Below are 21,926 nucleotides of genomic sequence, written 5' to 3' on the forward strand. Positions count from 1 at the left end.
GTGATAAGCGTCGCATGGGTTTTCCCGCCTGATCCCGTCTGTTTTATGATAGTCCTTTCCTATTTGCATGGAAGTATTTTGTTTTGTTTTGTTTTTCTTTCACTGCCAGTCACCCCAAATCTTTGTCGGTTCTTTATTGGTTCCTTTTATCTTTAAGTAATTGTACCAAGGCGCTGCCACTCCACACAGTAGTTTAGGAACACAAAGCATCTCGACCCGGGTCAGCCCTTTATCCGTTTCCATCCCTCCCAGCCACTCTGCATGTGTGGATGTGTGAGTGTGTGTGAGTGTGTACGTGCATGGGTCAGTACGGGGGCCGTGAGCTCTCCTCTTTGTTTTTTGGTTCAAGGTTGGTGCTGTTTCACTGACAGCTTGGTTTTTTTTGCTAGCTAGAGATAAGAGTCTCCTGGACTTGTCTGGCTTTGAACCGTGATCCTCCGATCTCAGCCTCCTGAGTCGCCGGGATGCCAGGCGGGAGTCACCAGGCCCAGCCTTCGCCCTTTGTGGACGGGGCCCTTCTAGCAGCCCAGGCTCAGTCTTTCCCATCCACCACCCTTTGGATCCAGTCCATGTAGCTGAGGATGTTGGTGTAGAACCCGTACCCCTTGCCACACCCAATACCCCAGGACACGATGCCCGTAGCCACCCAGTGCTGGGCTAAGCCATCCCAGACCACCAAGACACTGCCACTGTCCCCCTGGCAGACGCCGCTATCCTGGCTCTCGTCCCCAGCACAGAACATCTGGGGGGAGAAGACCTCCTTCCTCCCCCTCTCCCGGAGCCAGGCCTCGCAGCGTTCCCGGGGTGCCACCGTCACCCCAGAGTACTTGAGCTTAGTGACCAGCCAGCCCCTGTGGGCGCCAAAGCCACTCACGTAGCCCCGGGTGCCCTGGAGGTACAGGGCCTCCCGGCTGGGAAGACACACGGGGCGCAGGTGGGGGCCCACGGAGATGGGGTGCTGCAGCTCCAGCAGGGCCAGGTCGCCCTGGAAGCTGTGGGGTGCATCCTGCTGGTAATCGGGGTGCACGTGGACCTGGCGGACGGCGAGACTCCCCGAGGCCAGCATCACGTCCACGTCCGTGTGGCCCAGGTACACGTCCACGCGACGCCCCGTGTCGCCGGCCACGCTGTGCTTGGGGTGCAGGGTGTGGGCAGCGGTCAGGACCCAGCGGTCACCCAGCAGGGCCCCCCCACCCCGGCCGTGGATGCTTGTGAATGCTTGCCAGGGGAAGCTGCCCAGCTCGGCTTCCCACGAGCCCAGGGTCGGGGGCACCGTGGGAATCGGGGTCACCGGGCGCCCACAGACTGCCAGATGGAGAGAAGAGAGGGAGGAGAGAGGGAAAAACAGTGAGTGGCTGCACAGAAACAAATGGATCCAAGACCAGGCCACGTGGCTCACGACACGGGAGGCTGGGAACTGAGGATCAGGGTTCAAAGCCAGCCAAGGCAGGAAAGTTCCTGAGACGCTCAGCTCCACGGAACCACCAGAAAACCAGAAGTGGCGCTGTGGCTCAAGGGGTAGAGCGCCAGCCTTGAGCTGAAGAGCTCAGGGGCAGTGCTCAGGTCCTGAGTTCAAGACCCAGGACCAGCGCGTGCACACACACACACACACACACACACACACACAACTGATTTCCTGTGGCCCACATCAGGATAAAATCCTGACCCCTTCATGCTCCTCACAGACCCTGTTAGCTCCTCACAGACCCTGTTAGCACCTCACAGATAGTTTTTGTGTTGGGACTCGAACTCAGGTCCTGGGTGCCATGAGCTCAAGGCTGGTGCTCTACCATTTGAGCCACTTCTGGTTTTGGTTTTTGTTTTTTTTTTTCTAGTGGAGATCAGAGTCAGGGATTTTCCTGCCCAGGGCTGGCTTCGAACCGAGATCCTCAGCTCTCAGCCTCCTGAGTGGCTGGGATTCCAAGCGGGAGCCCCCAGCGCCATCTTTACCTCCCCTTCGACTCCAAGACCTTTCTTTGCCCGCCGTGTCCCGCACATACCAGGCTGGGGAAAAACTCTACTCACCGGGCACACACAGAACTCTGCTTCCTCCATTCTGTCTGTCCGTCCAGCTGTCCTGCGTGGGGCCTGGTGAGGAGAAGCCAAGGAAGGAGGCTGAGAAGTGGAGCAGAGCCAGTGTCAAGGCCCCTGTGCTGATGGGAAGTGTTTTTTTTGGGGGGGACTCACCAGCCTCTGTTACTGTCTGGTAATAGGGTCCGGGGCAGCCATGGTGACCCTGGGAGACGGTGGCTCCAGGGACGTTGATGGTGTCTGGGTCACGTGAAGCTGAAGGAGAAAGGGGAGAGTTCAGCCTGCTGACATGCCAGCCAGCGCCCGCCTGTGACCCCACAGCTCTGAAGCCGGAGGAACGCAAGTGTTTTTGTTATTGTTGTTGTTTTGCCAGTCCTGGGCCTTGAACTCGGGGCCTGGGTGCCGCCCCTGAGGTTCTTTTGTTCAAGGCTTGGTGGTCCTCTACCACTTGAGCCACAGCGCCACTTCCAGCTTTTTGGTGGTTCACTGGAGATAAGAATCTCCTGGACTTCTCTGCCCCGGGGCTGGCTTTGAACCCTGGTCCTCAGATCTCAGCCTCCTTCCTGAGTCAATCTGCCTGTGAATCTACAGCTGAGCCATGACCATGTTGGATCCCAGCTCAGGCTGTCCCTCAAACGGCCACTTCCTGTCCCTCAAACGGCCACTTTCTCCTGGGCACTGTGGCTCACTGGAGCTGTGACAAACGGTAGAACACCAGCCTGGAGTGGAAAGGCTCAGGGGCAGCGCCTAGGCCCTGAGTTCAAGACCCAGGGCCTTCAACCCACCACCAACCTCCCTCCATACACAAACCTTCCACATGGTTTTAAAATACCAGGCCCCACGGCTGGGGACTGAGGCCCCCCTGCACCCCGAGTCAGCGGGCACTCACGCACAGCCTGGTAGAGTGCCAGGAAGCCCTTGTGAGGGTGGCGGGTGCTGTGGATGGACCCAGGCTGGGAATGAAAGCGCAGCAGCAGCGTCCGGCCAGAGGACACAAAAGGCCTGGGCCCTGGGCCGAAGCCCAGCGCAGAGCCCCTCGGCCCGCAGAGCCGGGCTGGGTCTGTCCCATTCCCATCGGTGGAGACCTGCGAGGGGAGGCAGAGTTGGGGAAGGGGGGGGGTCAATGTGATTCCACGGCTCCTCTCTGGGGGGGTCTGCACCCCTCTTTCTGGGGGTGGGAGAAGCCTGGATCAAAGACTGAGTATGTGAGTGCCAGGCCTGGGACTTGAACTCAGGGCTTGGGAGGCATCTCTGAGCACCCAGGCCCTGAGTTCAAGCCCCAGGCCTGGCATGTAGAAATCAGAGTTCACCATGACCCAGTCCTTGGCGCAGTCCGGAGAGGCCTCCAGGTCAAAGTCCAGGAACAGCAGCCGCACGGCAAACCCCTCTGGGGCCTGAATGACCGTGGTGGTTGTCTGGCCCTTCACATAGGGCTCTGGGTAGCCGGGGGATGGGAGCTGTTGGGGTAACTGTTGAGCCATGAGCACCCAATCCCCCGAGGGGCTAGCCTGGAGGACTTCCCGGAGGAGGAGGAGGAAGAGGAGGCCGCGCCTGTAAGGGAATGAATGGGTTACTGTGGTTGTGTGTGTGTGTGTGTGTGTGTTCACTCAAAGTGAGCGTGGGCCCTGGGACTGGCAGCACACACGTGTTCATGTGTGTGTGCGGCCTTCCCTCTCTCTCCCCCCCCTTCCTCCTTCAGCCCCTTCCCCAGGGGAAACCAATACACACTCACATCTCCTCTAGGCAGCTCGTGGAGGGAGCGTTTCGGCACTCTTGGGCCCTGGCACCTGCAGCTAAACATCTGGAACCTTCCAGAAGGCTTGGGCCAGGCCAGAGACCTGGAGAGGAGGGGCTGGAGGCCGCCCAGGGCGGAGGGAGGGCAGAGGAGGGGGAGAACTTACTGGAAATGAGTTTGTTAATCTCCCCAGTTCCTCTTTCTCCAATTCTCTGGCTTGCGCGCCATCTGCTGTCCGACTGAGGTACAGCAGCTCCCCGACAATTTGGGGGGGGGGTGTAACCTCCCCCCCCCAAACCTTCAAATCAAGCTGTTCTCAGTGAGGGAGGGAAAGATCTTTTCTTATTCCTTCTCTGCATGTAAAGTTCTTCCGGGCTCACGCCTGAAATCCCAGCTCGTCGTGGGGTTGAGATGGGAGGATCTCAGTTCAAATCCAACCCAGGCAGGCAAATCGGAGAGACTCTTTTCTCTCCAATTCGAGCGGGAAAGACAAAGTCTAGAAGTGGCGCTGTGGCTTTTGTGGTAGAGCGTTGTCCTTGAACAAAAAGAGGCTCAGAGACAACACCCAGGTCTTGAGTTCAAGCCCCAGGAGTGGCAAAAGGAAAAAAAAAAAGCCAGATGTGAAAATGTGGTTCAAGGGGTAGAGCACCGGTCTTAATTGAGAATGTGAGGCCCTGAATTCAAGCCCCGGTACCAGCGTGTGCACACACACACACACACACACTAAAAAGTAAGCTTCCCATGTGCAAATGGATCTTGCTGATAAATGTAGAAGAGACACAGGAGGGGAGAAAAGCAGAATGATATAATTGAGTTAGATTTTCAGTGACATTTCCATTATTTCGAATGACTGTAAAGGTCACAAAACAAATAGATTTCAAGCATCCCAGCCACGCAGGAGATTGAGGTCTGAGGACCCCAGTTCAAAGTCAGCCTGAGCAGGAAAGTCCATCTTGAGTTTTTTTTTTGCCAGTCCTGGGGCTTGAACTCAGGGCCTGGGCGCTGTCCCTGAACTTTTTCCACTCAAGGTTGGCGCTCTACCACGTGAGCCACAGCTCCACTTCCGGCTTTTTTTCTGGTTCTTGGGAAATCAGAGTCTCCTGGACTTTCCTTTCCTTGGCTGGCTTTGAACCAGGATCCTTCTCTCTCAGCCTCCTGAGTAGCTAAGATTAAAAACAGGCAGGCAGGCAGCCTTCCCTCTCCATGCAGGGCCATGGGGGGCAGAGCTGGGAATAAAGTTCTGGAATCCTTTGGGAGTCGAGGACTGAGTCAGAGACACTGAAAGACCCCCCCCCCTCTCTCCCTCCTTCCTGATCTTCCTTTCTTCTCTCTCTCCCCTCCTTCCATCCATCTTTCCTCTCCCTCCCCCTCCCTCCCTTCTTCCCTTCCTTCCATCTCCCCCCCCATCAATCCTGAGGCTTGAACCCACGACCAGGCTCCTGATTCTTTGGCCTCTCTTGATTTAGTTTTAGTGTTGCTCAAGGCTGGCGTTGCACGGCTCTAGCCGCATCTCCCCATCCAGCTTTTGGGTGGATCACTGGCAAAGAGACTCTCCCAGCCTTGTTCTGCTGGGGCTGGTTTTGAACCCCAATTCCTCAGATCTCAGCCCCCCCCCAAAAGACCTGGAGCCCCCCCCCACCCCGATTTGTTTGCCTCTCCTGACAGATGGAAGGTTTTACTTCGAAGTTTCCAGAAGGCACAACAGCAGGAACCAGCTGATGGAAGGGTCTGGAAAAATAAAAATAAGGAGGTTAATGCAGAATTGGGGGGGGGATGGCTCAGCCCCCTCCCCCTTCCAGGCCTCCAACCCCACATCCTGCTTTCCCTCTCCATCCTTCACGTCCCTCTGATTTCCCAGCCTCTCCTCTGTGGCTTCCCAGCTTCCTCTCCAGCCCCCGCAGTTCCACTGCTCCCCCAAATTACAGGCAAAGGAAGGAGGGAAAGCCCCCCCTTCTGCCCTCCCCCCCCAGCCCTGTGAACTCCCGCCCACCCTGCAGCACCTGGCGTCTCCCGGCTTCTGATTGGCTCTCAGCCCTGTCCATCAGGACTTGGCTGTGCTGACGTCATTCTGCAGTAACAGAGCTGGGGTGGGAGTGAGAGGAGAGAGAGAGAGAGAGAGAGAGAGAGCGAGGAGAGAGAGAGAGGGAGAGGGAAAGGGAGAGAGAGGACGCTGGGTTCCAGAGGAGAGGATATAAGGGACCCCAAATCCCCCACCTCAACCCCCCAAGTTGGGGCCTGCTTGTGGGGGGGTCTCTAGCATAGTGGTGGGTGCTTCTTGCTGTCTGCCCCCCCATTTGTGCAAAGCCCTTTTGGCCTGAGGATTTCCAGGGGGACACACAGCATCTCCAGGCCGGAGTCCCCTGTCCCAGGGTGGGGGGGTCACGCAGGGGCTCCAGGCCGGGGTCCCCCAATTCCTGTCAGCGCCATGGCAGTCTTGCTGCAGTCTTTCTTGCTGCTCTCTTTGCTTCTGCTCAGCTCTGGGAACAAAGGTGAGCGAGTTGGGGGTTTGGGGGGGCTCTGAATGGAGGGGTCAGGGGTTGAGGTGTCTGTGGCCCCGGGGGGGGGTGGTGGAGAGGCTGGGGATGTGTGACTTGGCCAAGATGGCCTCCTTTCTCTGACCCTCCGTCCTCCCCTCTCCCTCTCCTGGCTGGGGTCTGCCCTTCTCTGCTCCCCACTTTCACCTCTGGGGGGTCCCCCTTCTGTTATCCTCCACCCCCCCCAGGGTCATGTTTGTCCCCCTCTCCAGTCGTGCCCTGCTGGTAGACATGGCAGACTTGTCCTTGAGGGGTGAGCCATGTCTCTCGGGGGGGGTCCCCCCTATTTTTTTCCACCCCTGGGGTGTGGCGTGGTCCATCTGATTTCTGGGGGGATGCTGCGGTGTCAGCTTGTCATTCGGGTCACGTCTGGCTGTGCTTGCGCGTGCGCGCGCTCGCGTGTGTGTGTGTGTGTGTGTGTGTGTGTGTGCACACGCGTGTGAGTGTCTGCCACCCAGGCTGCAGGTTCCCAGTGGCAGATTGGGTGAGGCCGGAGGGAGAGGAGAGGGGAGGGGAGGGTTGGGGGCTAGAGGCCTCAGGTAGGTGGGAGGGAGGGGCAAAGGCAGGGAAGGGTAGAAATGGGGGTGCTGAATGCCCAGGGGAGAGGGGAAGGGGCAGAGGAGGAGAGGGAGAGGGGGAAAAGCGGGCACCTGTCTCCCCAGCCATGCCGGAGGCTGGGCTCTGAGGATCCCAGTTCAAAGTCAGCCTAGGGCAGAAAAGCCCAAGAGACTCCAATTTCTAGCGAACCCCCCGCCCCCCCACAAAGCCAGAAGAGGAGCTGGGGCTCCAGTGGTCGAGGGTGTGAGCCATGAGTGAAACAGCTCAGGGAACAGCCTGCAGGCCCCGAGTTCAAGACCCGGGACTGGAGGAGAAGGAGGAGGAGGAGGAGGAGGAGGAGGAGGAGGAGGAGGAGGAGGAAGAGAGACAGAGACAGAGAAACAGGGAGAGCAGAGAAAGACACACACACAGAGAAACCAGACTTTGTCATCTTCATTCCTGTCTGTCGGTCTGTCTGTCTGTCCCCCCGCCTGTCATCTTGTGGCACTTGACCCAGCTGTTCGGGTGGTGTATGAGGCTCATAAGAAAGATTGTGGGGGCTGTGAGAGGAGAGATGGAAAATGGGGGTGAAGAGGTTGTCTTCTGGTGACTCAGTTTCCCTGAGATCAGGACTCCGATCAGGAGCTCAGGAAGCTTCTAGAATTTAAAAAAACAACAATGTGTGTCTCAGCTCTGAGACTTGAACTCAGGGCCCGGGCTCTGTCCCTGAGCTTTCTCCACACAAGGCTGGCGCTCTACTACTTGAGCCACGGCTCCACGTCTGGCTTTTTGCTGGTTCCTTGGAGATGAGAGTCTCCCGGACTTTCCTGCCGGGCCGACTTTGAACTGCCATCCTCCTATCTCAGCCTCCTGAGTCAGCTGGAATGGCAGGCGTGAGCCCCGCGCCCGGCTGTGTGGTTGGGGCGTGGGGAGGGGGTTCTCAAAGGCTCAGTTTCTCTGCTGTCTCCCGGGGGGGCCCAGCAAACAAACACAAGCCGTGGATCGAGGCTGAGTACCAAGGCATCGTCATGGAAAATGACAACACAGTGTTATTGAACCCGCCGCTCTTTGCCCTGGACAAAGATGCCCCTCTGCGCTATGCAGGTAATCTGGGATTGGGGGTGTCAGGAGGGTGTGGGGGGGCCAGGAAAGGAAGAAGGAGGGGGCCCTGAGTACTGGGCAGACAAGAGACCACACGCTTTCCGTGACTCACAGTTCGAAGCCAGCCCTGGGGCAGAGAAGTCTATGAGAGGTTTATCTCCAAGGAAGCAGCGGAAAACAAAAAGCAGGCAGTGGAGTTGTGGCTCAAGTGGTAGAGCACCAAGCCTTGATTTACAAGAAGAAAAAAAAAAACAACCAAGCATCGCCAAGGCCCTGAGTTCGAGCCCCAGGGCCGGCACAAGAATGAAACAAAACATGCAATTTGGTCTGTGAGAGTGCAGAAGAGTGGGAATCTGGGGGGGGGTACAGCTGGAAGCCCCCCATGGATGGGGAGGCAGGAGGGCGGGATGGGGGCTCACTCCTCTCACCCCCTCCACCAATCCTTCTTCCCCCCCACCAGGCGAGATTTGTGGCTTCCGGCTCCACGGCTCTGGAGTCCCTTTCGAGGCTGTGATCCTGGATAAGGCCACGGGCGAAGGGTTAATCCGGGCTAAGGGACCCGTGGACTGCGAGGTCCAGAAGGAACACACGTTCACCATTCAGGCCTATGACTGCGGCGAGGGCCCCGACGGTGCCAACACCAAGAAGTCCCACAAGTGAGGCAGGCGTGCGTGCGTGCGTGCGTGTGTTAGGGGGGGTGTTGTGCCAATCCTGGGGCCTGAACTCAAGGCCTGGGCACTGTCCCTGAGCTTTGACACTCCAGGCTAGCTCTCTGCCAACTTGAGCCACTTTAGGCTCCAGCAGATTCTAAGGAGCTCAACCTCCTGAACCACGCCTCTACTTCCAGATTTTTCTTTTTGCTGGTTCATAGCAGATAAGCCCATCCTGGGCTGGCTTTGAACCTCGATCCTCACATCTCAGCCTCCTGAGTAGCTGGGGTTCACTGGCTGTGGGGATGGGGCGGTTCGAGGGCTCTCTGCCTGATCTCTCTGGTCCCTCGGGACGTCCAGGGCCACGGTGCATGTGCGAGTCAACGACGTGAACGAGTTTGCCCCCGTATTCGTGGACCGCTTGTACCGGGCGTCGGTGACGGAGGGAAAGCTGTATGACCGGATTCTGCGGGTGGAGGCCATCGATGGTGACTGCTCTCCCCAGTACAGTCAGATCTGCTACTACGAGATCCTCACACCCAACACCCCCTTTCTGATCGACAATGACGGTGAGCACGGCCATCTCGGGTACCACCACCCCCTGGGACCGCGATCCTCCTATTTCAACCGGCTGAGAAGCTGGGATTACAGGCGTGTGCAGCGGGGCTCTGTCCTCTCTCTCTCTGTACTTGTGTCTGACCCGGTCTGTCCCCCTCCCCTCCCTACCTCCCCCCCCCCGCCCCCCAGGAAACATTGAAAACACAGAGAAGCTGCAGTACAGCGGTGAGAAGCTGTACAAGTTCACGGTGACAGCGTATGACTGCGGGAAGAAGAGGGCGGCTGACGACGCGGAGGTGGAGATTCAGGTGAAGCCCACCTGCAAGCCCAGCTGGCAAGGTGAGGACTCTACCCACCCCCCCCCCCAGGCTTCATGGGAGATCCGAGCCTCCCGGAGACCGGCCTGGCCCGGGGATCCTCCGGCCTCCAGCCTCCTCTGTGTGGCTGGGGTGACAGACCTGGGCTTCCGGCTCTGGCTGAGTTCTTCTCTTGCGTCCTGTCTGTCTGTCTGTCTGTCTGTCTGTCTGTCTGTCTGTCTGTCCTCTGTCTGTCTCCACCGGGGCAGGCTGGAACAAGCGGATCGAATACACCCCGGGAACGGGGAGCTTGGCCTTGTTTCCTGGTATCCGCCTGGAGACTTGCGACGAGCCGCTGTGGAATATCCAGGCCTCGATTGAGCTGCAGACCAGCCACGTGGGCAAAGGCTGCGACCGGGACAACTACTCAGAGCGGGCGCTGAGGAAGCTGTGCGGTGCGTTGAGCCTCAACTTCCCCGACCGTCCCCACCCCAGGCCCGCAGGGGACTCCATGACCCGCAGGACTCCCGGGCTGGGCCTCCACCTGCGATCCTCTGCTCTCCGGCCTCCCCCGTGGCCGGATCCTGACGTGGGCAGTGCGGTGGGAGTCGGTGGCTCGCCTTCTCTCTGTCCTGGGGTTTGAACTCAGGGCCCGAGCGCTTCTCCAGCTCAAGGCTGGCGCTCCACCATCGGAGCCACAGCTCCACTTCCGGCTTTTTGCTTTGTTCCTGGGAGATCAGAGTCTCCTGGACTTTCCTGCCAGGCTGGCTTTGAACCCCGATCCTCCGACCTCAGACGCCGGGTCAGCCCGTCAGCTGACCCCCCCTCCCGCGTGTCCCCCCTCCCCAGGGGCGGCCACGGGCGAGGTGGACCTGCTGCCCATGCCGGGCCCCAGCGCCAACTGGACGGCCGGCCTGTCGGTGCAGTACAGCCAGGACAGCAGCCTCATCTACTGGTTCAACGGCTCCCAGGCCGTGCAGGTGCCGGTGGGCGGCGCGGCCCCCGACGGCCTCAGCGACCACTTCACCCTGTCCTTCTGGATGAAGCACGGCGTCTCCGCGGGCAAGGGCAAGAAGGAGGAGGAGACCATCCTGTGCCACACGGTCCAGAACGGTGAGCGGGGCTGCCCGTTCCGCTCCGCCCCCGGCAGGGCCCCGGGAGGCCTGGCCCCGCCCCCGGGAGGCCTGGCCCCGCCCCCGGGACGCCTGGCCCCGCCCCAGGATGCATGGGCCCGCCCCAGGACGCCTGGCCCCGCCCCAGGAGGCCTGGGCTCGCCCCAAGAGGCCCTGGCCCCGCCCCCAGGACGCCCGGCCCCGCCCCAGGACGCCTGGCCCCTCCCCAGGAGGCATGGGCCCGCCCCAAGAGGCCCTGGCCCCGCCCCCAGGACGCCTGGCCACGCCCCAGGACGCCTGGCCCCTCCCCAGGAGGCATGGGCCCGCCCCAAGAGGCCCTGGCCCCGCCCCCGGGAGGCCCGGCCCGGCCCCCGGGATGCCTGGCCCCGCCCCAGGAGGCCTGGCCCCACCCCAAGAGGTCCTAGTCCCATGCTGGAGGCCTGGCCCCGCCCCCGGGACGCCTGGCCCCGCCCCAGGAGGTCCTATCCCCGCCCCCAAGAGGTCCTAGCTCCGCTCTCAGGATGTCTGGCCCCTCCCCAAGAGGTCCTAGTCCTGTCCTGGAGGCCTGGCCCCGCCCCCAGAAGCATGGCCACGCCCCAAGAGGTCCCAGCCCCATCCTGGAGGCCTGGCCCCGCCCCCAGGAGGTCCTAGCCCCGCCCCCAGGCAGACAGTTGCCATGGCAACCGTCCATCTTGCCAGAGAAGCAGACTGAGACAAGGCCTTCTGACTCCCTTAGTCGAATGAATTCTGTTTTTCTTTGGGGGCCAGGCCTGGGGCTTGAACTCAGGGCCCGGGCGCCGTCCCTGAGCTTTCTCCTCACTCAAGGCTGGTGGTGCCAGGCTGGTTCCTTGGAGATGCGAGTCTCAGGAACTTTCCTGCTGGGCTTCCTATTGTGGCTTTGAACTTGCTCCCGCCTCAGGTCCTGGACTTGCCCTCTGACCCCTGACCCCTGGCCCCACACTGTCTCCCCAGAGGACGGCTTCTCTCACTACTCACTGACCGTCCACGGCTGCAGAATCGCTTTCCTCTACTGGCCTCTGCTCGACAGCGCCCGCCCCGTCAAGTTCCTTTGGAAGTTGGAGCAGGTGAGGCTGGGTGCTTAGTGCTTAGTACTTGGTGCTGGCCTCGAACCGCGATCCTCCGCTCCCAGCCTCCCGATGTGATGACCGGATGTGATTTCCTGAGCAGAGCAGGCCTAGACCCTTCCCTTCTTCCCCAGGGAGCGGAGGGCAGGGCTGGGCTTGCTTTCCTGGAGGGAAATAACAGGGGTCCCGTCTGCACCCCCAGGTCTGTGACGACGAGTGGCACCACTACGCTCTGAATCTGGAGTTCCCCACTGTCACCCTGTACGCAGATGGCATCTCCTTCGACCCCGCGCTCATACATGACAACGGCTTCATCCACCCGCCGCGGAGAGACCCGGCACTCATGATCGGGGCCTGCTGGGCAGGTGGGCCCTCGCCCCGGAGAAGGAGATCCCGGGGGTGGTTCGGGTGGTGAGGGGGTGAGCAGTGGCAGCCTCTCTGTGCAGCTGAGGCAGCGTCTCCTGGCAGACAGGGCAGGGCCCGAGGCAGGTCATGGCCTTGGACTCGAGGACTTTCTCCCTCGTAAATCCCTGGAGTCTCTCTTGGTCACTCCAGCCGCTTTCTCCCCTGCTGGGGGACAGGATAGGGACGCTTTCGGAACCCCATCTGCTGTGTGTGTGTGTGTGTGTGTATGGGTCCTGGGGCTTGAACCCCGGGGCCTGGGCCCTGTCCCTGAGCTTTTCCACTCAAGGCTGGCACTCTGCGGCTTGAGCCACACTTCCACATGTGTCATTTTGCTGGTTCATTGGAGATCAGAGTCTCCTGGACTTTCTTGCCCTGGGCTGGCTTTGAACCCCATCCTCAGATCTCAGCCTCCTGAGTAGCTGGGGTGACAGGCGTGAGCACACACACACACACACACACACGAGGGGGGACACTGCTTATGTTTTTGTCCCCACAGTCCTGAGCTCACAACGATTTCATTTTATTTTGGGGGGGGATTGCAGAGGAGAAGAACAAGAAGGAGAAAGGAGACAACTCAACAGAGGCCACCCCAGGTATCGCGTGTGTAAGAAGCGGAGATCCGGGGATCCCCTCAGCCCCCCAGATCCTTCCCAGCCTCTGCTTCACAGACCACAAGGGACACAGCCCAGCCGGCCCAGCCTGTGCGTGGCTGATGAGATTGATTTATTTTGAAGGAGGGTGGGTCTCGAACTCAGGGCCTGAGCTGCGTTTGCTCAAGGCTGGCTGGCGCTTTACCACTTGAGTCACGGCTCCACTTGAGGCTTTTGGCTGGTTCGTTGGCCATCAGCTTTTGGTTTTCACCCCACCCCGGGGGGCTTGGCTTTGAATTCTGTGACCTCTTCACCTGGCTGGGACTACAGGCGTGAGCAGCCAGGCTCGGCCGTCCGGCCTGCACCCATCTGTCCATCCCAGGCCTCTCCTGCATATCCTCTTCCCCCTGGAGGGCCTCCATCCCTGCCTCCTCTGCCTCCTCTCTCACCCCCCCACCCCCTGCCCCTGTGTTCCTGCCCTAGGAGACCCCTCGCCGGTCCATCGTTATTTTCACGGCTACCTGGCCGGGCTCGGTGTGCGTCCAGGCCACGTGGAGAGCAGGGACGTCATCCAGTGTCTCTATGCATGCCGGGAGGGGCTGGATTATAGGGATTTCGAGAACCTGGGGAAAGGCATGAAGGTATTTTTGCCTCTCCCCCCCCCCTTCCCCTTCCCTCCTTCTTCCCAGCATGCCCCAGGCCTCCCCCCTGTCCCCCCCCCATCCTCACCTCGGCTGCTGCTGCTGCTGGTGGTGGTAGATGACCATCTGAACCCCATCTCTTGTCTGGGGCCCAGGTCCATGTGAACCCCTCGCAGTCCCTGCTCACGCTGGAGGGCGACGACGTGGAGACGTTCAACCACGCCCTGCAGCACGTGGACTACATGAACACTCTGCGCTTTGCCACGCCCGGCGTGAGGCCTCTGAGGCTTAGCACAGCCGTCAAGTGAGCCCCCCCCCACCGTGCCTGTTCACCTAGAGATCTAGCCGGATGTGTCTCGTGTCGTCGTGAAGGATCGTGGTTCAAGGCCCGTGCTGGAGCCTCTGATCTCTCAGGAATCAGTCACACGCCTCGAACCAGCGACCCTCAGATCCTCCTCTCCCACCCTCCCCAGGTGCTTCAGCGAGGAGTCTTGCGTGTCCATTCCAGAAGTGGAGGGCTATGTGGTCGTACTGCAGCCCGATGCCCCCCAAATCTTGCTGAGTGGCACTGCCCATTTTGCCCGGCCGGCTGTGGACTTCGAAGAGCCCGACGGGGTCTTCCTGTTCCCCGACCTCCAGATCACCTGCTCCGTGTCTCACCAGGCGGAAGCCAAGAGAGACGAGAGCTGGCAGGGCACAGGTAAGCCGGGGAACTGCCAGGCTCTGGGATGTGTGGGCTGAGAGGTGGGGAGGGGAGGCAGGGAGGGAGGGGAGGTCCGAGGATGGGGATGGGAGGCCAGGCCAAGCACAAAGCTGGCATCCACGGCTGGACCCTGTGGCTCCAGTCACAAGGAGGTACAACACAGGAGGATCACAGTCCAGGCCAGGCTGGGTGGAAAGGGGCCGGAGGCGTGGTTCAAGTGGTGGAGGGCCCGAGACCCCCAGTACTGACCTGAACAACAAGCAAGCAAGCCAAGGACAACCAGACAGCTGGCATGGGGGGGACACACCCCAGCCCTCCCCAGAGGCCCCCCCTAGCCACACCCCAGGAGAGGGAGGGGGGTCGATGACAGCGGGGCAGATCACCCCAAAAGACCCACCTGGAACTGGTAGAGCACAGGCCTGGAGCAGGCCAAGGCCAGGGAGTGCGCATGCGCAGAGGGCCCATGCCCGCTCCCCCCCCCCGCCCAGTGACAGACACGCGCATGTCGGATGAGATCGTGCACAACCTGGACGGCTGTGAGATCTCCCTGGTGGGCGACGACCTGGACCCCGAGCGGGAAAGCCTGCTCTTGGACATGGCGTCCTCCCAGCAGCGAGGCCTGGAGCTCACCAACACGTCCGCCTACCTCACCATTGCGGGTCAGTGAGGGGCCCGCCCGGAGCCTGTGCGCATGCGCCTGTATCTGCATGCGGGGGCGTGGCCAGCGCGTGGGGGCGGGGCCAAGCCCGAGTGGGCGTGGTTTAAAAAGCGATGTATCTAAAGGCACAGTGGCGGAATGAATAGAGTAGTGGGCGTGGCTAAAGGAGCCGTGGGCGTGGCTGAAGGAATAGGAGCCTGGCTATAGGAGCCGTGAGTGTAATAAAGGGATCGTGGGCGTGGCTAATGGGATAACGGTCATGGGTAAGGCAACGGTAGGCGTGGCTAAAGGAGCCGTGGGCGTGGCTAAATAAATGGGCCTGGCTATAGTAGCGGGAGGAACCAGAGTATTCGTGGGCGTGGCTACTGACACAGTGGGCGTGCCTAATGAATAATGGTCAGGATTAAAGGACACTGGGCGTGGCTAGGGAGCCGTGGGCGTGGCTAAAGGAAAATGAGCATGGCTATAGTAGTGAGAGTAGCCAAAGAGCGGGCCTGGCTAAGGGAAGAATGGTCGTGGCTAAGGGACGGTGGGCGTGGCTAATCGAGCAGTGGGCGTGGCCAAGGAACATGAATGTAACTGTAGAGCGGTGGGCGTGGCTGTGTGGTTCATCTATGGGAATATAAGCAGGACTACAGCGCGAGTGGGCGTGGTTTAGGGCGGTGGGCGTGGTCTAGTTCGCGGTGGGCGTGGCCGGGCGAGGCCTGCTGTTCTCTGCAGCTCCCCAGAGCTGAGGCTGGAGAGGTGGCTGTGTGCAGTGTCCTGAGCCGTGTCCACCCCCCCCCCCCGTTCCCTCCAAGGCGTGGAGAGCATCAGCGTGTACGAGGAGGTCCTGAGGCAGGCCCGGTACCGGCTGCAGCGCGGGGCCGCCCTGTACTCCAGGAAGTTCCGCCTGTCCTGCTCCGAGATGAACGGCCGCTACTCCAGCAACGAGTTCATGGTGGAGGTAACAGACCTGCCCTCCCCACAGGATTGGGGGTGGGAACCCCAGTCCGTGGTGGAACCAGAGGGGCTGAGATCTGAGGACCTGGGGTGCAAAGCCACCCCCCCACCACCACCCAGGACAGGAAAGTCAACCACCCTCCATCTCCAATGAACCAGCAAAAAGCCAGGAGTGGAGGAATGGCCCAGGTGATAGAGCGCCAGCCTTGAGCACCAACGCTCAGGGCCAGCGCAAGGCCCTGAGTTCAAGCCCCAGTGCTGGCATGTGTGCATCCACACCCCGGGGGTCTGGAGGTGGAGAAGCAGGGGAGCCCACGGAGCCCTCCCTCCGCCCAGGTAAACGTCTTGCACAGCATGAACCGCATCGCGCACCCCAGCCACGTGCTCAGCTCCCAGCAGTTTCTGCACCGGGGTCACCAGCCTCCCCCCGAGATGGCTGGACACGGCCTGCCCAGCTCACACAGGAACTCCAGTACGTATCCTGACCGGCTGGGGGGCGGCGGGGCTTGAGGGTTCGCTTGGAGGAGTGCCCAAACCAGGACGGGAGGCGTGACTCAAGTGGTAGAGCGCTTGCCCCAAACAGATGGGAGGCCCCGAGTTCAAATCCAGGCCGTGCCACAAGCGTTCTTGGAAGGCGTGCTTCCCAGAGCCTCTTCCACCAGTGGGGTTGTAGATATCTCTGTGATTCCTGTTCACCCCAGCCCCCCCTCACTGTCCCCCCAAATTAAAAGTGAGCTCAGGACTCCCAGAGTCGCCATAAAGACCCTACCAAGCACGCATTTATGGCATATGACACGGATGTAAACGAAGGAATGGACTAATGGCTGCCCTGGGCCGCAAGGAAAGAGTTGATTCTGTCGGAGCTGTAGTTCTGTCTGTGCTGGAATTTTCTAAAGCCTAACCCAGGAGCCTGGAATCCAGAGCATCGCAGTTCCTGGCCAGTTCAGGTAGAAAAATTCTTGAGACACCATCTCCAAACTCACTAGCAAAGGCCGGGACTGGGGCCTCGTGGTAGAGTGCTCGCCTAGCATGCACAAAGCCCTGGGTTCGATTCCTCACCACCACATAGACAGGAGAAGCTGGAAGTGGTGCTGTGTCTTAAGTGGCAGAACACTAGCCTTGAGCAAAAAGGGTCCAAGGACAGTGCCCAGGCCCTGAGTTCAAACCCCAGGACTGGCATAAAAGCAATTTAAGAAGTACATTTATTTCTGTCTCTCTGGGATATCGCTTCCTTTGACCCAGTTTGATGTGAGGGCCGTGAAAGCTTTTCCTCCAGGTAGTTCATAGCCGCCGAGGGGGACAAAGTTCACGGTCACCAGCTCACACCTGTAAAATCCCAGCTCCTCAGGTTTGAGGCCAGCCTGGGCAGGAAAATCTAGGCGATTCCAGTTAATCAGCTAAAACAGCAAAAAAAAGCTGGACTGGAAGCATGGCTCAAGTAGTGTAGCACCAGTCAAGCAAGCAAGATAGGCCCTGAGTCTGAGCCCCAGAATGAGCCTGAAAAGAGAAGAAAAGAAAGAAAAGAAGGCTGGGATGGTGGCTTAATGGTAGAGTGTTTTGCCTAGCGTGCAGAATGCGCTGGGTTCTATTCCCCAGTACCACATACACAGAAAAAAAAATAATATTAGATGAAATACAATGAAAAGAATACTTATCATTACGGATAATGGTACTAATTCAGAAGGACAGCTGGGAAACAGTCATCCTGTACCCAGCACAGAGGTAACAGGTTTGTAATCATTGTTATTACACGCTGGGGTTACAGGCTTGCGCTACTGGCATTGTTCACAGCGGGAGAGATGAGGGTTCTGTCTTGTCTCGTCTAATCCCGTGCCTAGGCAAGTTACGCCATGCTGGTGAGGCCAATCTCACGAAGTGATCTGGCAGGTCCTGTCCCCACCCGCAAGCCTTGTGGGTAACAGGTCAGGTCAGGACAGAGGCTCAGTTGGCAGGGAGTTGCGGAGGGGAGGTCTCAGACATGCGTGGATCCAGGCCTGCCTACACAGGCCCTGCCCAGGGCTCAGCATTCTTGCAGCCAGTGGCCCTGTGCGCGCCTGTGTGTCTGTGGTTGGTGAGAGAGGGTGGATTGGGGGTTCACAGCAGGGTGTGTGAGCAGAGGGCGCCGTGTTGGATGCTCGTCTCTGCTGGCCTCTGGGGCTGGCGTGTCTCAGGATGTAGGTTTGTTTGGGCCAGGCTGAGAGCGGGTGCCAGAGCTTGCCTGTCTGGTGTGTCTGGACTGGTCTCGAACTGGGATCCTCAGAGCCCAGCCTCCTGACTCGCCGGGATTACCAGTGTGAGCTATTGGTGTTTTGGGCTTCCTTCTTTTTTATTTGTTTCCTTTTTGTTCTGGTGCCGGGCCTTGAACTCAGGACCCGTGCTAGCTCTCTGCCTGTGTGTGTGTGTGTGTGTGTGTGTGTGTGTGTGTGTGTGTGTGTGTGAGTTCATTTTGGCGCTCTCCCCTTTGAGCCACACCTCCATTTCTGGCTTTTTGCTCATGTATCGTGTGTGTGTGTGGGGAAACAAGAGTCTCTCAGACCTCCAATCGCAAACCTCAGCTCTCAGCCTCCTGAGTAGCCGGGACTACAGGCGTGCGTGGCGACGCTCGGTCCCCTCTGACGATGTGGCGAGGGGTGATGCAGGCGCCCAGGAGGGCTTTGGAGTTGGGGGTACACCTGTGGGGTCTCTGCCTCTACTTACTGTGCTGGGGCCCCCTGCTCTGCTTGCTGGGGCTTGTCCGAGCACTGAGGGTGGGGGCTCAGGGAGTGCTGCCAGGCCTGGGCTTGGGGGTCCTGCAGGGCCTGGCCTGGGTCGCACAGCTGGTCGGCAGCTGGCTGGCCCTGCAGGCCCGGCTGGCCGGGGCGGCACTGGAGCTGCTGAGGCTCAGCCGGTGGCCGTGGCTGTGGGATCCGGCCGCCCGGTGGCTGGTGCAGGCCGGGGTGTGGACGGGCACCAGGCTGGCCCGCGTGGGGGGCCTGGCCACGGCCGCCCAGCTGTGCGTCCACGCGCTGGTGCTGGCCACGTCGCTGTGTCTGCACGTGGCCTTAGCCTCCATTAGCACCAAGGTCCACGTGCACGCGCCCGTCCACCTCTCACTGCCCATTCGCGTCCAGCTTCCCTGGAGGCCCGGGGTCCCCCACGCCCAGCCCCCCACAACGCCCACCAAGGAGCCCAGGCCGCCCCCCACCAGGAGCCCCCCGGCCAGGAGGAGGAGGGAGGCACCCGTGCGCAGGCGCCCCAGCTCTGGTGAGTGAGGGAGGGAGGGGGAGGGAGGAAGGGAGGGAGGGAAAAGAAGGGGGGCGGCCTCCGGCCTCCAACCCCCGGCCTCCCGCCCCTGCCTCCAGGTGCCATACTTCTCAGTGGCCAGGCGACCCTTCTCTGTCCACCTGTCTGTCTGTCTGTCTGTCTCTTTCTCTATCATGTCTGTCCATCTCAGTTGGTCTGTCTGCCTGCCGGCTCTGTCTGTCCATCTGTCTCTATCCTGTCTGTCTGTAGGCCTGCTCTATCTATCTGTCTGTCATCTGTCTGTCTGTCTCTCTAGACCATCTGCCTGCTCAGTCTATTATCTGTCTGTCTGTCTATCATCTGTCTTTCTCTCTAGACTGTCTGTCTACCTGCTCTGTCTGTCTGTCTGTCTGCCTATTTATCTATCATCTGTCTGTCTGTCTCTCTCTCTCTAGACTGTCTGCCTGCTCAGTCTGTCTGTCTGTCTGTCTATCTATCTATCTATCTGTCATCTGTCTATCTCTTTCTCTATCCTGTCTGCCTGCCTGTTCTGGCAGTCTGGCTGTCTGTCCATCTGTCTGTCTATCATCTATCTATTTATCTATCTATCATGTCTGTCTCTCTAGACTGTCTACCTGCTCAGTCTATTATCTGTCTGTCTGTCTACCTGCTCTATCTATCTATCTATCTATCTATCTATCTATCTATCTATCTGTCTGTCATCTGTCTGTCTCTTTCTCTATCCTGTCTGCCTGCCTGTTCTGGCTGTCTGGCTGGCTGTCCGTCTGTCTATCTATCTATCTATCTATCTATCTATCTACCTATCATTTGTCTGTCTCTTTCTCTATCCTGTCTGTCTGTCTGCCTGTTCTGGTTGTCTGGCTGTCTGTCCATCTGTCTGTCTGTCTGTCTCTCTATCTAGTAATGGCACTCAGACTTAAACTCAGGGCCCGGGCTCTGTCCCCTAGCCTTTTCACCCACGCTGGCACTCTACCACTTGAGCCACACCTTGCTTTCTGGGTGATTCGGTGGCAATCCGAGTCTTAGGGTTCTGGCCTCAGCCTGCGGCCCTCAGCCCTCGGCCTCCTGAGTCACGGGGACAGTCGGTGGGAGCCGTGGCGCCTGGCTTGGGTCAGGCTTAGGGGTTGGAGATGGGGTTGCTGCCTCTTCCGAGGGACCCCGAGTGGCCTGGCCTTTCGCTGTCTCTGTGTCCTTTGAACCCCAACATGAGTGGGGTCCCCCACCCTCCTATTTCCCTGGCAGTCTCCGCTTCTCTGCTGGTGTGGCAGGTACTTTGTCTGCTCGGGGCCACCATCCACACTGAAGTCTCTTTTCCTGAGCCTGGCTGGCCTCCCCCAGGGGGCCCCCCATTTTCTGACGCCCCCCCGTCTTTCTCCCACAGTGGTCCCCAGTGCCGCCACCCTCATCATCTTGGTGTGTGTGAGCTTCCTGGTTCTCATGGTGGTTCTGGGCCTGGTTCGAATCCACTCTCTCCACTGTCGGGTGTCGGGGGCCGGTGGACCCCCGGGGGCCTCCAGTGACCCCAAGGACCCCGACCTCTTCTGGGACGACTCTGCCCTCACCATCATCGTCAACCCCATGGAGGTGAGAAACAGGGGGGGCAGGAAGGGGGGGCAGGCCCTGGAGAAAAGGACTTTGTGGCTCCCGCTGGAGGCTGAGAGCTGAGGATCGACATTTGAGGCCAGTCCAGAGTAGAAAGCCGGTGAGACTGATGTCCAAGGAACCACCAAAAAGCCAGAAGTGGAGCTGTGGCTCCAGCGGTAGAGCGCCAGCCTTGAGCACAAAGATTCGGGGACAGAGCCCTGTGCCCTGAGATCAAATCTCAGGAGTGGCACCAACCAGACAGACGGACAGACAGACAGACCAGAACCCCACAAGGTCTTGGCAGAAATCTAGGAAGCAGAGAGGCAGTGGAGAGAGAGCCAGGGGAGGCTCTGGGGTGCAGGCACCCCCCTCTCTCTCATATCCGGTCTGGCCTCCCCATTGCAGTCCTATCAGAACCGGCAGGCTGGCGGGGTCGCTGCTGGCCGGCCAGAGGAAGAAGAAGACAGCAGTGACTCAGAGGCAGCCGACTCCCCCATGGGGGACGAGAGACGCATCATGGAGAGCCCCCCACATCGCTACTGAAGTCACCCCAACCCCAGAGAGAACGCTGCTCCCCCTGCCCCACCCAGACAGAGCCCAGCCCAAGAGAGAGAGAGAGAGAGAGAGAGAGAGAGAGAGAGAGAGAGAGAGAGAGAGAGAAAAGGGGGGACACTGCCCCCTGCTGGCCACCCTGCAAACAGGGCCTGAGCGCCTCCTGCCACCTGTCAATCAACCCTTGGCCACAGACTGGACAGATGGAAGCGTGGACAGCCCAGCCTGGGCAGAGGCTCAATCTCCATTTCCACTTCAGTCTGGGGGACCCCCTCCCTGCCCTCTCCCTCTTGCACTTTCCTGTGTTGTCCTTTGCAAGTCTTGGGGGGGCAGGGGGGGTCCCAGAGCCCGGGATCCCCTTCTTCCAGAGCCAGCTGCCTCTGGTTGATCATATATAATGTATATTTTTTCAATGTCATCGTGAATGTAAACCTCCCCTCCCCCCCTCCTCGTGTACTCGTGAACAGCTCATGGCCTGGTGTGTGAGTGCGTGTGTGTGTGTGTGTGTGTGCGCGCGCGTGCGTGTGAGACTCTGTCATGTCTTGGGTGAGGGTTAGGGGTCGGGTGTGGAGAGTGAGGACACACACACACCCTTGAGTTTTCAAATAAAACAATCAGAAAAAATTTTAAAAAATAAAATAAAATAAAATCCTTGGTCACCTCCTTTCTATGGGATTCAGGGATTTGGGTTTTTTTTGGGGGGGCCAAGGACCCTTAGATGGGCTGAGGTGCAGGGGGCAGGTCTGGTTGCCTTAAAAAATCTCCAGGACAGGGGCCAGGAGTGTGGCCTCATGGTAGAGTGCTCGCCTAGCATGCACAAAGCCCTGGGTTCGATTCCTCAGTACCACACACATAGAAGTGGTGTTGTGACTCAAGTGGCAGAGTGCTAGCCTTGAGGAAAGCCCAAGGACAGTGCCCAGGCCCTGCGTTCAAACCCCAGGACTGGCAAAAAAGAAATCTCCAGGACAC

At 59.6% G+C, this 21,926-nt stretch overlaps 2 protein-coding genes across 2 annotated transcripts; one reads left to right on the plus strand and one right to left on the minus strand.

The window, feature by feature from the left end:
• Positions 1 to 117: 117 nt before the first annotated feature.
• Positions 118 to 4,071, minus strand: C1rl (complement C1r subcomponent like; the record flags this gene model as incomplete). The annotated part of the gene is made up of 6 exons (XM_090325185.1): positions 118 to 1,305; positions 2,026 to 2,088; positions 2,188 to 2,286; positions 2,921 to 3,116; positions 3,342 to 3,582; positions 3,764 to 4,071. Coding segments are annotated over 6 exons (1,680 nt in total), but the record flags the coding sequence as incomplete, so codon positions are not given.
• Positions 4,072 to 5,884: 1,813 nt separating this feature from the next.
• On the plus strand, positions 5,885 to 21,632 carry Clstn3 (calsyntenin 3). The gene is made up of 18 exons (XM_090325322.1): positions 5,885 to 6,255; positions 7,819 to 7,941; positions 8,399 to 8,594; positions 8,949 to 9,157; positions 9,336 to 9,485; positions 9,712 to 9,897; positions 10,292 to 10,555; positions 11,527 to 11,639; positions 11,842 to 12,004; positions 12,587 to 12,637; positions 13,118 to 13,275; positions 13,431 to 13,579; positions 13,749 to 13,975; positions 14,467 to 14,637; positions 15,437 to 15,582; positions 15,915 to 16,050; positions 20,203 to 20,405; positions 20,811 to 21,632. Exons 1-18 carry the CDS (start codon positions 6,192 to 6,194, stop codon positions 20,946 to 20,948), a joined length of 2,847 nt encoding a protein of 948 aa, XP_090181448.1. The 5' UTR covers positions 5,885 to 6,191; the 3' UTR covers positions 20,949 to 21,632.
• Positions 21,633 to 21,926: the final 294 nt, after the last annotated feature.

This window comes from Megascapheus bottae, chromosome 37, assembly GCF_031878675.1.
Source record: "Megascapheus bottae isolate mThoBot1 chromosome 37, mThoBot2.hap1, whole genome shotgun sequence".
Lineage (NCBI taxonomy): Eukaryota > Metazoa > Chordata > Mammalia > Rodentia > Geomyidae > Megascapheus > Megascapheus bottae.